Source organism: Amblyomma mixtum, chromosome 3 (assembly GCF_055824585.1).
Source record: "Amblyomma mixtum isolate Tamu chromosome 3, ASM5582458v1, whole genome shotgun sequence".
Classification (NCBI taxonomy): Eukaryota; Metazoa; Arthropoda; class Arachnida; order Ixodida; family Ixodidae; genus Amblyomma; species Amblyomma mixtum.
In genome coordinates, this window is record NC_143014.1 from 184,561,152 (window position 1) to 184,577,546 (window position 16,395).

General features: G+C 44.9%; 1 protein-coding gene across 3 annotated transcripts in view; it reads left to right on the plus strand.

Moving 5' to 3' along the window:
- Positions 1–16,395, plus strand: part of Hasp (Hig-anchoring scaffold protein) — a 498,754-nt gene that overhangs the window by 133,296 nt on the left and 349,063 nt on the right. For 2 of the 3 annotated variants that reach the window (XM_089582173.1, XM_089582176.1), the window contains exon 3: positions 2,982–3,017. The exons of the other annotated variant lie outside the window; for it this stretch is intronic. In XM_089582173.1, the coding sequence (XP_089438299.1) occupies positions 2,982–3,017 (36 nt within the window). The remainder of the gene's footprint in view (positions 1–2,981; positions 3,018–16,395) is intronic. 3 annotated transcript variants of the gene reach the window in all.

Below are 16,395 nucleotides of genomic sequence, written 5' to 3' on the forward strand. Positions count from 1 at the left end.
GGCAAGTAGGAGCTGTTGCCTTAACTCGAGTGACACGCAAATGCCCGTATATGGGAATGTTGCGCTTCATGTTACACAGTTCACCCCATTCGAATGAGATGTTAATGTCTGACTGTAATATCGAGACATCACATTCATTGATAATTTTACGATAATTAACATATCATCCACAAAGAGATTAATTGATGCATTAAGGTTTGTAGGTAAATCATTAATGTATATGAGGAAAAGCAGGACACTGATCCCTGGGCCACACCAGAACTGACTGGAGAAAACTGAGAAACATTATTATTTGCTGTTAGTAGCGAGATTGCTTAGTTAGAGATGACTGTAGCCACAAAAGTACATTAGCGTCAAAGATCAGCCTGCTCAGTTTAATGAGTAATAATTGATGCGAGAATTTATCAAAAGTTGTCGAGAAGTCCAGGAATATGCAGTCTGCCAGAGACCTTTTGTCAAGAATGTAATGAAGGTCAAAAGTGAAAAAACACAAAAGCTGAGTTTCACACGAAAATGTTTTGTGGAAACCATGTAGAAAATTACTGGAAAAAAAAAAGAATTCGACCCTGTAAATGTTGCAAGATGAGAGTAGATGACGTGTTTAATGATCTTACGTAAAATTCGGGTGAACGATTCTAGATGGCAGTTATTAGGAAAGCGTTTGCCGCCAGACTTGTGCAGAGGAATTACCTTTCCGACTTTCGATTTATCGGGTACACAGCCAGTATCAGGGGACTGCTCGAAACGTTTAGACCGGGTTATAGAAGAGTACTACATCTTCGTATTTAACTAAAATGTAAAATGTGTGCTATCAATCCGAGAGGATGGGGAAACCTTCAGCTTTTCAATTATGCGCAAAATTTCTACTGTGTTGAAAACAATTGCACCCATTAGAGGAAAGTGGAGGAGGAAAGGTTGCGAGTGCGGACACTGCCGCTCAGACGGAATACGCGGGAAAAGACAGCGCAGAGAAGTTCATTCTTCGCGTCCTGGGCTGGGATAATGCAGCTCTGTTGCAATTCCATCCCATTCCATTTGAACTTTTTTCGTCCTTCGTTGCTTGCTGAAGCAACGCCCCGCCTCCGCCATCGGTGGTGGTAGCAGGGATCTCAATTACGTGCCGTCTCGTAACCACGCAGTAGAATCGAAAAGAAGAATTAGTGTATTATATCGAGCCAGCTTTCTACATCTGCTATAATAATGGGAAAAGGAGCATGTTTTTGTCTTCGTGCAATAGTAACTATGAGCGCAGGGATACAATGATTCATAGCAAAAGGCGCTCTCTGATAACTCGTATGTGGCGAGCAAGAGAACAAATGTTTCCATATCGGTCGCTTTCACCGCCGAAAATCTTAAATTTAAGTGAATATGATTTTCGATAGTGGAAAAATACCGGCGTTGTTTTAGACAGCTGTGCCTCGATGAAATGATAACCACTGGGGTTTCATTTCGTAAAAGAAAAAAAAAATTCCTTTCGCGCTTCATTTTCTTGCTCTTCGATCACTGGTCGTCACCACATTCGATGTCAGGATGTCAAGATTTTAGCCAGCAAACAATACACCTTACCGGTTCTGGTATCAAATGCGCTAACTATGAGCGCTTAACAGTCAAAGAAATGAATCGGGGGAAAAAAAAACGGCAGTTGCAAAGTACGGCAACTTCGAACCCACGCATACCCGCCATCGGTTATCATACCTAAGTATGGCAGCCTTGATGAGCAGGACAGAGGTCGCTTACTAAGCCACTAAAGTGGACCACTGAGTGTGTTCACTTGGGCCTCGTGCTGTTGGATTCTGCGCCAATCCTCACGCTTATTAATGCTTCAAAAGAAAAGGAAGAGCGCACTAGTTTAAATCGGTCTAATGGGCTGCAGTGACTTTGCATCAACAAAGAATTGCTTCGTTCTGCCAGTTGTGATACCAGCGTGACCTTTTTGTGGCAGTCGGCCGCAATTAGAAGTAGGGTAAATTTTTATTAAACATTGTGCAATTAGTATGTATAAAGTTGCGAACTTTCCAGTAGCGCGAAATAAATAAAATTTTGATATTAGGACGCGCTAGAGAGGTATTAATGCAGGCGATTACGAAATTTATAGCGAGCTGCCGATGTTCCCAAAGCTTTTCCGCTCTGTGAACAATAAACGACGGAGCTTGCGAATGCCCCACCAAGAGCCATTCCCGCAGCGCGTACTTTGTGTCGCCATGACAACGGCCAGTGGCTTAAGCTTGTTGACCGGTGCCGGAGCTGTCGCCAGGCAATGTTTATACCTGGTGCTTGGCTTCACAGTCCGCAAAAAAAAAAAAATAGCTCTCGAAAAGGAGAACTTTCCGGAAATTCTGATGTTTAAATAATACTGGCGCTTAAAATAATCCTGATTGTTCCGACATACTTTTATTTTTTCAGCGATGCATAGGGAATATTCTAAGTCGCTAAAGAATTGGATTCCTTGGTTCGGACTGATAAAACCGCTAACAAATTAGTTTTCATTAGTGAAGTCCGACTGCCAGCTATAAGCTTGCCTCATAGTCTCGTCTTAATCTATTACATCAGTTTTTTGGCGTCAAATCTTTAGCTCATATTACACGTAATTGGGTTCCGATCACATTGTTTAGAGGAAGTCTTATTACAAGGTATACGATTCGTCAAGAGACGAAAGATTATCTTATCACCGCTTTCTGACCATCGTACGCGCAAGCAATGCGCAGCCGATTTTACCGGTGTGTGATGGATCTTCTTGTGCCTGACTGTTTCAAGTTCCCGCTTGATAATAGGCACCAACCGCTCGCATTTTCAAATCTGTTTGTGCTTTCATTTTATGACATAACCAGAAATAAGCGCTTGTTTTCGCCGAAATATGGTTTTCGGTGTTGAAAGCTGCGTTTCCCTATTCACCAGCAATCACAATTGCGATTTCTTAGTGCGTAACAGCACAGCACCTTATGAATGATATTCAGCTTCATGACTTATTGTTGTCATTGCAGATGCGCCTACAGACATTGAGGAAGAGACGACTGACGGTAAGTGAAACAATACGGGTATTCTGTCCGCATAAAAGTGAGAAAATTTGCGATGGGGATTCGACAAGCTTTCGTATGTACTGACTGACAGCTCTTGTCATATGCGTTGTCCTGTATTGGCAGCGCGCAGGCGCCGGCCAATCTGAAACCCAGCTTACGTAATTAAACTTAACAAAGCTGAATACAGGTTCTTGATGAAGTCGGTCTCACTGACTCAGGACTGAGATAGTTTTTTTTTTAGCGGAACTGTATGGCGTGCTTGGGGTAAGCACCATAGATTGCGAACATTAATTAGGCGAGCCGGGATGGGCTCTCGCCAATGGAGCGTGGAGTGCGGGCGTAATCATTCCGGAGTCTCAAATGTGGCTTGTAATTTTCAGCATGTTTTCGATATAGTTGTGCTTGCGAAGAGATGTAGTCACACGAGCTAACACTTTGTCGTCGCGTATACGTCCAAGACTCTCTAAAGGGCAGAGATCAGCGAAGGAGTAATTACGAGTATCGTAGTTTTAGGTCACCACGCTTACTCGTGAGAAACCTTTGCCAAGTCCGGAATTTTATACGGAGTTCTTGTTGTCCTTCTACGTTATCAATACGCGGATAACGCCCAGGAGAAGTATCGAACAAACGTACGGTGCCCGGCGAGCAGCCGCGTCGTTATCATTAGCGAGGCGTTCCTGGCCCAGTGGTCTCCCGCTTTGATGGGCGCCCCGCAGCTGCATGAGCGTTGCGCGCATTCCTCGCCCTCGGACCGAGAAGCACTCGCAACAGCTGGCGGGCTCAAGTAAATCGCGGATGGAGGAGGAGCCGGCGCTAGGTCGCCTTCATAATGGTAACGACGCAGGCGGCCGCATGACGCCACGTTTCTGCGGGCTGTCGATGGGCCCATATCATCTTTGATGACTTCAGAGCAACGACGTGCGAGTGCGTTGTTAACTCTGCGTGTCAGTGCTAAAAGCTGGAATGTTTTGCTTTGCGGCCTCCCTATAAGCATTCCTGCAGTCAGATGAAGAGCACTAAGCCTGCGTGTTCATGAATTACTCAATGCCACGGAGCATCTGCAGAGCGATGAGCGCCGCAGAAAAGCAAGAATTGACAAATCAAAGAGGGGTTCTGCAGCGTAGTAACAGTTTCGTTCATAGTTGAGCAGCGCGAAAAGGCGAGGATTGGAAAAAAGTGGTGGGTTTTAACGTAGTTAAACCGAGTAGACGTGCGAAAGCGCGTGGTTAGCCTGGTTGGCACATGGTTTTGCTTTGCTGGGTCGTCGGCACGTCTGGCGACGATATTAGTTCGAGAGTAGTATTAGTTGATGAAGATGATGATGCGCAATGCACAGCGCGAGAGTGTGTTGCAGTTTAACAAGAGGAGTGACCGGCTGCGGCGATAGCCCAGTGCTCTCGTGCAGTGGCCAGCGAAGCCGCTCTGTTCGCGCCGCCGGGGGTCGAATGCCAGTCGCAACAACATTTATTTCCTTACGGTTTGGCCAAGTCCAAGCTTCACACAAACTCGCTGAGCCGGTTAGAACTCGTGACGTAGTGCTTTAGCACTAAAACCGCACGACGCAGGCTGTGTTTCTCCCGTCCACCACCTTTTTTGCGGTGTTCAAGTGTGGACGATTTTAAAGCCGCTCGACTCTCTATTCTTTCTGTTTCTTCCAATTCGCTGAATTCTCAGATGAGCTGAGAACACGCCGGAGCTGATCCGACAGTGAAAGAAAGAAGCAAAAAAACTGTGAGGACGCTTAAGTGAGCTTAAGAGTGATATGGTGGTGGCTCAGTGGTTATGGTGCTCGGCTGCTGACCCGAAAGACGCGGGTTCGATCACGGCCGCGGCGGCTAGAATTTCTTTGGAGGAGAAATTCTAGAGGCCCGTGTACTGTGCGATGTCAGTGCACGTTAAAGAACCCCAGGTGGTCGAAATTTCCGGAGCCCTCCACCACGGCGTCTCTCATAGCCTCAGTCGCTTTGGGTCGTTAAACCCCACAAACCAAACCACACTAAGAGTGGAATGGGATAGCAGTATATTTTACACTTGTCGCGGCTTTTGCAGTAACCTCTGTGTGTTTGCGTCTTTTTCATTGCAGTTTTCAGTCCATCCACCGCCATGTCTAGTCTAATTGCTGCAGTAGCTGGTATCCACTATGCTGTAGCGGTGCCGACATTTGCATTTATTTATTTATTTATTTATTTATTTCGAATACCCTCAGGGCCCGGGTCGGGCGTTACAGAGGGGAGTGGAATACTCAACATAATTAAGATAAAAGCACAGGCACATTATATATATATATATATATATATATATATATATATATATATATATATATATATATATATATATATATATATATATATACATATATATACACATATATATAGGGGTGTCAAAAACAGTGCAAAAATAGTAAGGAACACCAGAAGGTAACAATAAACATCCAAGAATTCAATACAAGTACTACAAGTAAGGAACACCAATATATAACTGTAGAACACAATACAAGTAGTAATACGGGGGTAAAAAATAAATAAACAGTGCGTAACGATTAATCAGGAACACCAAAATGAGCTTTTAAGGCATTTTTGAACAATGTAACATCAGTAATAGACACAAGATCTTCGGGAAGGTGGTTCCACTCTGTTATTGAGCGCGGGAGAAATGAATTATGAAAGGTATTCGTGTGGCATGCGAAAGATCCAATTTTATGACGATGGTCCACGCGATGTGACACATAAGAGGGCCGGTGGAGTAAAAGATTGTGAAGTGTGTCGTGGTAGTATATTTTATGGAGCAAACAAAGTCGCTGTATCTGACGTCTCAAGGAGAGTGGAGGTAGGTGTAATGTGTTTTTCATGTTAGTTGTGCTGGCAGTACGATGATAATTACTGAGAATGTAGCGGGCAGACCGATTCTGAAGAGCTTCGATGGTTGTTACCAGATGATCAAGGCCGGGATCCCATACAGAAGCAGCATACTCAAGCTTTGGACGGATAAGTGTTTTATAAAATTGTAATTTAAGAGATGAAGAAATGTTCGCAAAATTACGTTTCAGATAGCCTAGAGATCTGTTAGCGTTGCTAGTTATATAGTTGATGTGCTGTTCCCATGATAATTTGGATGAAAATAAGACGCCCAAGTATTTGTAAGATGTTACCTGTTCTAGCGGGGAATCGTGAAGAATATAAGAAGATACATTAGAGTTAATTCGAGATACATGCATTAAGTTACACTTGTTAGAGTTAAGAGTCATTAACCAATCCTGACACCATGCAGTTACTGCGTTAAGGTCTGATTGCAGAATCTTTTCGTCATTAGGATTGGTTATTTCACGATAAATTACACAGTCATCTGCGAAAAGGCCAGCGCGAGATTGAATTTTGGTGGGTAAGTCATTTATGTAAATTAGAAAGAGCAAGGGAGCAAGAACGGAGCCTTGTGGCACGCCGGAAACAACGGGGACATTATTGGAGTCGATTTCGTTAATCGTTACGTATTGGGAGCGATTAGTAAGAAAACTTCTCAACCATGCAAAAACGTTGGGATCCAGGTTAAGTTGGTGTAATTTAAAGAGGAGTAGAGTGTGTGATACCTTGTCAAAAGCCTTAGAAAAGTCTAAAAATATGCAGTTGACAACACCGCCGTGGTCGAGGACGCTGTGAAGAAAGTGAGTGAAAGATGCCAGCTGCGTTTCACATGAGTAATATTTTCTGAAGCCATGTTGGGAACTATGAAAAAAAGATTGAGAATCAAGATGGGTAGCGATTTGGGATGATATGATATGCTCAAGAATTTTGCATGGAACACATGTCAAAGATATGGGGCGATAGTTTTTAACATCATGCTTGTCACCATTTTTATGTGTGGGAACCACCTTCCCTACCGCCCAATCATCAGGAACCAAGCCGGTGGATAAAGATTGGTCGAAAAGTTTTGTTAAGATGATAGATGAATAAAATTTGGTGTTTTTAAGGAATTTTGACGTGATACCATCAGGACCAGAAGCAGAAGAGAGCTTCAGGCAATCAATAATCTTTTCGACACCAGCTGGATTAACTGTGATGGGAGGCATTGGCGATAGCGGAGGTATGTCGAACAGAGGTTTAGGGACGTCTGCATGACTAGAGAACGATGCTGCAAAAAAATCGTTGAATGTAGAGGCACATTGTTCATCTGTTAACGGTAGACCATCACTGGAGTTAATAATCATCCTATCGCTTTCAGGGCCTTTTACTGTTCGCCAGAACTGTCGAGGATTAGAACGTAGCAGATTGGGGAGGGTGTGTTGAAAGAAATAGCGTTTGGATTCCCGTAAGGCGCGACTGTAACTAGCATTCGCGGTGCGATAGGCTTGCCATCGCTCTGATAGTTTTGAGGTTTTAGCTAGGCGGTATAAACGCTTCTTTTTATTGGCTAGTCTTCCGAGAGCTTTATTATACCATGGTGATTTGGTGCACTTAATTACTCGTATGGGGATGTGCTTGTTGATGAGCTCGGCTGTTTTGGTTTTATACAAGTCCCAGTTTAATTGTAGGCTGCGATGTTCAAAATTTCTCAAAAATTCGTCACAAAAAGAAGATAATGCACGATTAATTTCGTCGTAATTTCCTCGGCTGTAATTCCTAACAATCTTCATTTTTTTTCCTGCTCGGGGGGCAGGGAATCCGAGCGTAAATTCAAGGAGTGAGTGGTCGCTAAGTCCTGGAAGAATGCTGAGGTTTGAAATTGATTCAGGGCATGTAGTTAAGATAAGGTCAAGAGTGTTTTCAGAATGACTAGTGCATCTTGTAGGCAGTGTGACGATTTGAGAAAAATGGAACGTTGAGCACAAGTTAATAAAAGATTTAGATTCTGAATCAGTAGGAAGACTACTGGGGCCATCCACGCCCCAGGAGATATTAGGGTAATTAAAATCACCCAAAAGAAAAATAGGAGAACCAGGATACCGAACACAGATTAGATTAATGACATCGTGTAGGTTGTTAATGAATTCGAGGTCTCTGGGTGGTGGACGATAACATACACCGACTGTGATCTTCCTGCCTTTTATGTTTAATAAAACCCACGTTATTTCTAGATTGCTTGTCACATGTATTGCGCATGAGGATATGTTATGGTCTACGGCAATTAGTACTCCGCCACCTGGCCTGCAATTTCTATCATTACGGTAAAAGTTGTAGCGTTTGTTACATTCTAAAATTTCATGGTCGCGTATTTTGCTTGAGAGCCATGTTTCTGTTAGTACTACTACGTGGGCTGCACAAGAATCAATAAATGAACTTAACTGTTCACGGTTTTTCAGGACACTTCGAATATTAGTATACACAACAGAGATGCATTCTTCAAATTTTTTTTTTCAGTTTTTTTTTTCGATTCTCTGTCCAGGTTGTTGCCTAGAAACTTGATTGCTCATTACTCAGTGGGCAGGCTGTGATGACGCCACAACGTCACGTGACCTTTCTCGACCAATCAGGGTGACCCACCAGGACACGTTTTGGTGACGTCACAAGGTCACATGACCTCTCTCAACGATCAGCGAATACTGTGGCATCAGACATCGGCCGGGTTTTTATGGGGCGACAACCCTAAGGCTATAGCATTAATAAACGGGAAATAGGAGTGGACAAAACACAGGGGTGGTATTCTCTGGTGGTTCCATGGCTTTCCTGACCGACTGGCTCGGCATTGCTTGATTAGCTGGTACTGCGGCTGCCGTCTTCCGGGCGAAAGAGCGTGAATAAACTTTACTTCGAAGTCGACGTTTAAGGAATGCAGCGCCCTTAATCAAATTCAAAGCCAACCGAGCGAGAACTGTGGCTCCAGGCCTCTGGTGGAGCCAGCGAGAGAGAGAAAAATGCCAAGGAAGCTGAATGCGTCACCGCAAGAATGCGGCAACGTGCAACGCAAAAAAAAATTAAAATATAGGGAAGAGAAACGAGCCACGACCGAGCAAAAATGGCGAGGGGAAGAAAAGGCGTGGGCATGGCAGGAAACCTCCTTGTGATGCGGAAGGCTGGCCCTATGTCCGCAGCGCCATCCGTGGCGCGCACCCATCGGCGGCCCGGAGAGGCTGTCAACAGCCGCCCCCATTTCGTCCTCTTCTGGTGGCCGCGGCTGAGCAGGGACGGCCCGCGGGCGGCAGCGAAGGGTGATGCGCGCGCCCGCGCGCGCCTTATCTGGCGCCGCGCAGCAGGGCAGCTCGTCCTGCCGAGCACTGGGTTACGCCACTGCTAGGAGCCACCCGTTATCTCGCGACCGCTGTAGCGTTGATCGACTTCCCACGCCGCCACCTACTGCGGCAGCACCGCTGTTCACACCACTCCGCGAGGCTTATCAACCGAGCAGCCTTCGGCGCCTCACGCTTGGCACTCCTGTTTGTCTTTGCTCCCTTCGCGCCCCGTCCGTCTGTGTTTCTTTTCGCCGTTTCTGAGCATTCCTGGCCGCTGCTCGGCGGTTGATCTTCTCTGATCCTTTCCTCGCACCCTGGGGAGTAGGCGGCGTCGGGCTGGCCGCGAGTGTTGTAACCGCCCTGCTGATCGGTTTCGGCGACACGGAGAGAGAGGAAAACTCTCCCTCTCTCGGGAGGCTGGGATATTCGGCTTTCTCAACGCGGAGACCATCTGTCGCTGGCGATCGAATCACGTTGAGAAAGCGGAAGTCGCATCCTCTCTCCCTCGGGTACTTCTCCCTGACTGGGGCCCTTCTGCCCGATATTTATTTGTCCCTTTGGGCGTATCTCTTTCGTATCTTGCGCCAATGTTCCTGCGGTAAGGAAGAGGCCAGTTGTTTCGAAAGCGAGTATCGAGTGAATCTCTCGTGCTAGAGCGACATGGTGAGCGCTGTTGACATTTGCTGCCGTTTAATCGAATTGCGGGGGCTCTTCTTCGAGATAAGGACAACCCCTCCTCAAGGCAGTGTGGTAGTGTGCAGTGTGGTAATAAAATCTGTGAAATGTGATCAACTCTACCGCAAATCAGAGATTGCGCGCACCAACGGAGAATTTGAACAGAGGTAATTCATGACCTGAAAGAAGCCGTGTCTGCTTCGAAATTGAAGCCTGCAGCGTTTTCTGTAGCCACCCCTCTGCCTTTCTCATACCGTATTTCACGAAAGACGTTGCAAACGTTTTTGTAGATATTGTAGTTAAGGGACCACAGAAAAATGAAAAGATAAAAGTGCAGGCCTATCGAGTTGCTTCAAAACTTCGTCAGTATCGCTGCCGCGAGAAGATAGGAGTGGAGAGGAAGAGTGGGAGGATGCGAAAGAAAGGGTTAAACACGCGCCGTATCCAGCTCAGTGAATGCGACAAAGCTTTTAACGCTTGCAAACGAAGACGAACACGAAGAATACCTCGTCCTCGTTTGCATCCGCTAAAAGCTTTATCATGGCATACCAACTCGCCCCAACAGCCACTCCGTGAACGTCTTCGAAGCTCATTCTGTTCAGTTGTTCAAGGAGGCCCGTAAACAGTGGCAAGTTGTTAAGCGTCCATGGTGAAAAACTAGGCTTTCGCTTGCCATGCGGACGCCCTTTGCGACCAATTTAGGGCAGGGGAGGTTGCAGTTAATCGAAGGGCTGGTCATCGAATGCGAATGTTCGCTAGTTTAAAAAAAAAATTGTGCGCTGCGCACTGCAGCGACCAGTTGGCTAAGTAGCAATGAGCTGCAGCGATTATGAATCATCAGGCCTCATCAACCGGTTGCAGCACTACTCCCGCTGGGCACGCAGACGCGGCACACGTATTCGAATTCCGATTAAATGCACCACTCGCAGCTTTTCAGTGATGGTGTTGGGAACAGTTTATTTACACAGAGCATTACTGTGCTGTAATGAATATAGTGCGTAAGCAATGGGGGGTTGCCGAGTGTTCTGAGCCGTCGGCGAAGCATTTTATTGGCTTAGCGCAGGCTTGGTTTCGAATCCTACTCGAATCAGACTGGAAGTTTTTCTTCTGGCATATCAGATAATATCGTCCCCTTCATGTTCCCCTAAGAGCACGTGTCCATCGGAACACTAGCGCCGCTTTTTTCAAGGCATTATTGGTCTCCATGCTGCAATTCCATGGGCACACGGGAGCTTCTTCCTTTTTTTCTGGTCTCCATTTCTTTTACAACATTTCTTATACGTTCTTCTTACACTTTCTGAGGCTAAGCTATCTTTACCCAGCACCTGTATGAAATAATATGAAATCCCAGCTTTAAACCACCCTGCTTCGTGAGCGAAGTGGCTTGCCGTCCAAGCTTCTCCGCAGTCACCAGGAGGCTCTGGTGCCCATACCATGAGCAATACTTTGCCGGCGTAAGATACGTGCTTGTTTCTTTCTACTCTCTGCCTTCTTTATCTTCTGCTGTAGAGACTGGCAGATGCCAGCGACAGCGGCTACATAGAACCACCGGAACCGACTAGAAAGGGCAAAGAGAATGCAAAGAAAGAAATCGGACTGGAGTATAATGTTTATATCTACCATGGCTTTATACACCGAAGTTTTGATGTTTAATTAATTTCATTTATTTTCTGTCCCTCTTTCTAGCATAAGGTAGTGGTTAATTCAAAGCTTTTAAGGTGGTTTCTGCCAATCGGAACGCTATATATATATTTTTTTTTTCAGGAATACTTAGACCGTATTTTGTGGCGGTTCTTTTCGTGGACAGTCGAGTATATAAGTATTGAAATAACTGTCATGCTGAAGATTTAGTGTCATCGCTTCCATTTCAGTGGTTAGTTCGAAAACGAACCACTTAAGTTCTTCGCCGAGAACGCTGCCGTCAAAATAGTCGATATGGCTGGTGGGGCGTCCGGGGAACGTTATTCAGCCGCGAAGGGAGAATTTCCTCAGCGCAGACCATTGTCATGTTTATTTACATTAATACTGTTTTGCAATACAAACCGTCTCGCAAAACTCCGATTTCGCCACCCCGCTGCAACGCGCGCCGCTGCGGGTTGACCGTTTCACCATAATGACATAACATGTTCGCCGCCATACATGTCGGCCAGTAGCCGGCCAGGGCCATGTTACCACCGGCCGCCCTCTCCTCCTTCCCTATCATTAAAATTCTTTTTTCTCTCTCTCTCACCGCCCGAAGTTTGTCTAGTATTTATAGAAAACACAACGTCGCTCATGTCCAACATTCTCGGACAAAAATTTTGAAAATTGGAAAATGGCAAGACACTGTTATAGAAGTATTCAAGGTAATGGTCCATTCTTCTAATATGTAGCAAAGTCTTTTTTTTTAAGTGTTTCTATCGATCGCATCGAACAGTTAAGACTGCCATAGAAAACCAACGGGGAACACTTTCGACGATAGCAAAAACTCTAATAGAAAAAAAGAAATACAAGACTGACGTCGGGTGATATGCGTATATATTGGTTGTTGTAGTGAAGTCATACATTATACAAAAATTGCTTTCATAAGCGGTTTCCCGCTCAAAAATGCTTTTGTGCAGAATTGTTGGGTATGTCCTTAACCTAGCATAATGACTCGTGGAATTCACGAGTGCAATCTCCATATAGCTGCCAGCCTGTTCTTTGGGCATATGTCTACGCACTTAATTCTGTGTCACGTCATGTAGAAATATTCAGGTTTCTCATTTTCTACAAAATCAGCTCTTTCGTGAAATTAATCATTTTCTTAGTGTTAGGGTTTATAGTAGAATGATTCCAGATAAAGGATGAGCAAAGTAAGAAAGTGCTCATATTTATAACATAGAAGGCGTATTTAGTACACATGACGCGACCCTGCGCACTAGATCAAAGGAATCGCAGAAGTTGCAGTGACGCTCGGCGAATTAATATAAACTCCCCAGCGCGGCAGCAGAGTGCGCAGATTGCAATTTTGCGCAGTTTGAGTTCTATCTTTCTACACATCAACAAAGTGCAGTGTGCTGCAAGGGTTTTAAATCTGACTATATTGACAGCTTTTCAGTGTCGGTCATTCACCGTCTTTTAGCCGTTAGCGAGGGCTACATTGCCGCAGCGCGCACCAAATATTCAATGTATTTTAATAAGATATCCTTTCGCGTTCACTTTTTCATCAAAGAACTGCAGAGAGTGCTTATGTTTTGGTTTATGGGATTTAACGTCTCAGAGTGACTCATGGGTATGAGAGACATCGTAGTGGAGGGCCACGGATGATTTTGACCACTTGTGGTTCTTTAACGTGCACTGGCGTACATCTCACAGCACACGTGTCTCTAGCATTTCGCCTCCATCTAAATTCGGCCGCCGCGGCCGGGATCGAACCCGCGTCTTTCAGGTCAGCAGCCGAGCATCATTACCATTGAGTAACCGCAGCGTCTACAGATAGTTTTTAGAAATCAGAAATAGTACCGTATTTTCCGGTGTATAAGACGCTGCTTTTTTTCCAAAATCTTGCTGGTGCATCCTATACAAAGGTGCGTCTTATATGCGAATTTTTCGGCTTTTTTTTGTGAGTTCAGAAATTACTCAGGTTCATGTTGAAGCTTTTTTCACCGGAAAAATATCGCTACGAATAACGCGGTTGTAACACGGCTATAATACGGGGACCGCCATACGCAACTTTTTTAGGTGAACTTTATCATGAAACGTCGGGGATGATGACTGCCGGGATCATATACACGCGACCGTTTCGGAGGCCCCAAGCAAAAGTAATGTGAAATGCCAAAAAGATGGCGACAATCGTGCTTTTCGCCATTGTCAAGACAAGCCGGCGTTTTTTTTAGTCTCCCTTTGCAACTTTGTTTGCTCTGTGTACGTAGAACATGCATTGTGCCAAGAGAATGTTTCAGCTGCACTGCCTCTAGAAAGGGGCAAACTTTTTGATAGCGCATCCGAAGATGAAGACTTCGAAGGTTTTAAGTGAAAATAAAATGTTGTTATGGACATAAGGAGAGTTCTTTAGTTGTTTTTTTTTTTTGCTAAAACGTGGGCGGGTATGGCACGAGTGTTGCCTTATTGATCACTTAGCGTTGCTTAAGAACTCACAGGTACGGTGCATTTCACGATGGTCACACAAGCATGTTTAATTAAGCCTCACTAGCCTAACTGGGTAAATTGGGGTGCGTCTTATACACGGATGCGTCTTATATGCCAACTTTTTCAATGACAGCCTGCATATATGGCAGGTGCGTCTTATCAAGGGTGCGTCTTATACACCGAAAAATACGGTATTTCTATCATGTCAAATTAATACAACACACTGATAACAGGACGAGGTCTTGAAGGGAAAAACTGCACTGGCACATCGACATGAGACAATCGCAACCTTGTATTGTCGTGAGTGCTAGGAATTAGTGCAAGTGGCAAAAACTACGCCCTGGAAAACCAAAGGTAAAAAGTGCCGATCATTCGTCTTATTTTTTTTTTATGGTTCGGAAAGACATGGTTGCTGTTGCTCCTTAACCCTTTAGCTGCCAAATTAATTCGCATACATGTACCAAGATCGCCAAATTTTTAAAGTACCTATAATTTTTTTCATGTACTCATGATTCTGAATATTGCTTTCTGGTTAGAATTAACAAAAAGTTAAAAAAGAAAAAGCTGCTCTTGAAGACGGCTTTCCTTGAGTACATGCCATAGTTATGGGTCCGATGCGCCGTATTTATTTGCTCCGATACGCCGTAATACACTGAAAGGTTCATAGACTTTGATTCGGGCTAACAAAAACGAGGTTTTATCATTAGTAGTTAACGTGCGCTGCGCAATGCGTCACCTTCGTCGTCATCTTAAGCCCTCTCCTGCTCGCAAACGAAGTAAAAATAGGTTTTTGAGGAAAGGAAATGGCACAGCAATTGTCTCACATATCGATGGACACCTGAACCGCGCCGTAAGGGAATGGAGGAGGGTCCCGTGAAAGAAGAAAGAGAAAAAGGTGCTGTAGTAGAGGGCTCCGAAATAATTTCGGCCACCTGGGGATATTTAGCGTGCCCTGCAGACATCGCACAGCACACGGGTGCCTTCGCGTTTCGCCTCCATTGAAACGCGGCTGTCGCGGTTGGGTTCTAACTCGGGTACGCCCTCTCGGTAGACGAGCGCTGAACGAAATCAGAATCACTGTTGGCAACCAATTCTAGATCGTCAGCAAAGCTGTTGTCAGAACTGCTCCAACAAGTGGCTCTTTTTTTCTGAACGTCGCCACCAACTACATTCTTCGTGCGTGACGCCATTATGAAATTACTTGTCAGGCTTAAAACACGAAAACGCGTTTTATCAGGGACAACTACCACCCTCAAGTGTTAAAATTTGCAAGCTAGGGAATTACCGGCAGTAGCTAGTCTGACAGGGTGGGAGCAGCTCAATATCAAGCCAGACGAGTGGGTCTCGTCATTGGCAATATCGGTAGTCTCCCACGACGAGTACAAACCGGGGTTGACGGTTAAATGATTAATGTCCTATAACTGCGCAAACCTTTCAATGGCTGGTTCGCAAAGAGATTTTAAAGCAGTTATATTGTGTTTATGTGAGCTGCGCACATTTTTACGGCTAAGTAACAGATGCGTGAAGCAGCAATTCCCGCGCAACAAGAGCGCCGACCACACGCACAGAAACATTGCACACGCATAGAAACACGCACAGAAACAAAAGAAGAAAAATTTTCAGTAAGGATTAGGTGTTTAAAATTCTTTCGTAAAAAGTCTTAACGTCGTCCCTGAAATTTGAATATTGAAAGTAATGGAAATGCGCAGTTTTCTTGCTATAAATAGAATTAAAGAAATTCCCAAGGCGGCCTCTCGCCTAGCAGCGGCAGCGGCTGCTTTGCGTTTAACTTGATGGCGGTCAGGTTTCAACAGCGACTAGCTCTGTAATCGGATGCAGTGACAAAAGGGTAAAAAAAAAATTAACTTCTTAAGAGGAGCCTTTGATGTCGAGTCACGGCTTGTTACGCGAGATAAAGGTCAGAGACGTTACGCATTAAGCCGAGAAACCGTTCCAGATCCTCAGGCGCACGCGTGCCTTTTCGTACGACATGGAAACGTCTCCGCCGGAATATATCTGCTTCAGAGAGCACACGACTGGGGCTTTTGTAAGTGATTTTCCTCTAACGATTCTGAGCGCACGATAAATGCTGGCTTCAACGCGAACACCACAAACAAGTGAAAACCGCAAAAAAAAAAAAAACAGTACACTGAGATTGTCATAAGAAGGGAAGCTTTAAAGAGCTGGTTTAGAAAAAATATCTCCCGCTTCACGGATCGCAGAAGGCGCTGCGAATCATGAGCGCTTTTAAGAGGGAAAGAAAAAAGAGAAGGAAGTGGCACTAGCGAAGAGACTTCAGGTAAGATGCTTGGCTAGGCGCTGACGTCTTCAGGAATAACAAGCCCCAAAAGATGTGAAAGTTTTTGTTTATGTCGGTTTTGACATGCTCTGCTGATACGGGAATCAGTCTTAGTTCTTGTTTTCAATTTAAAT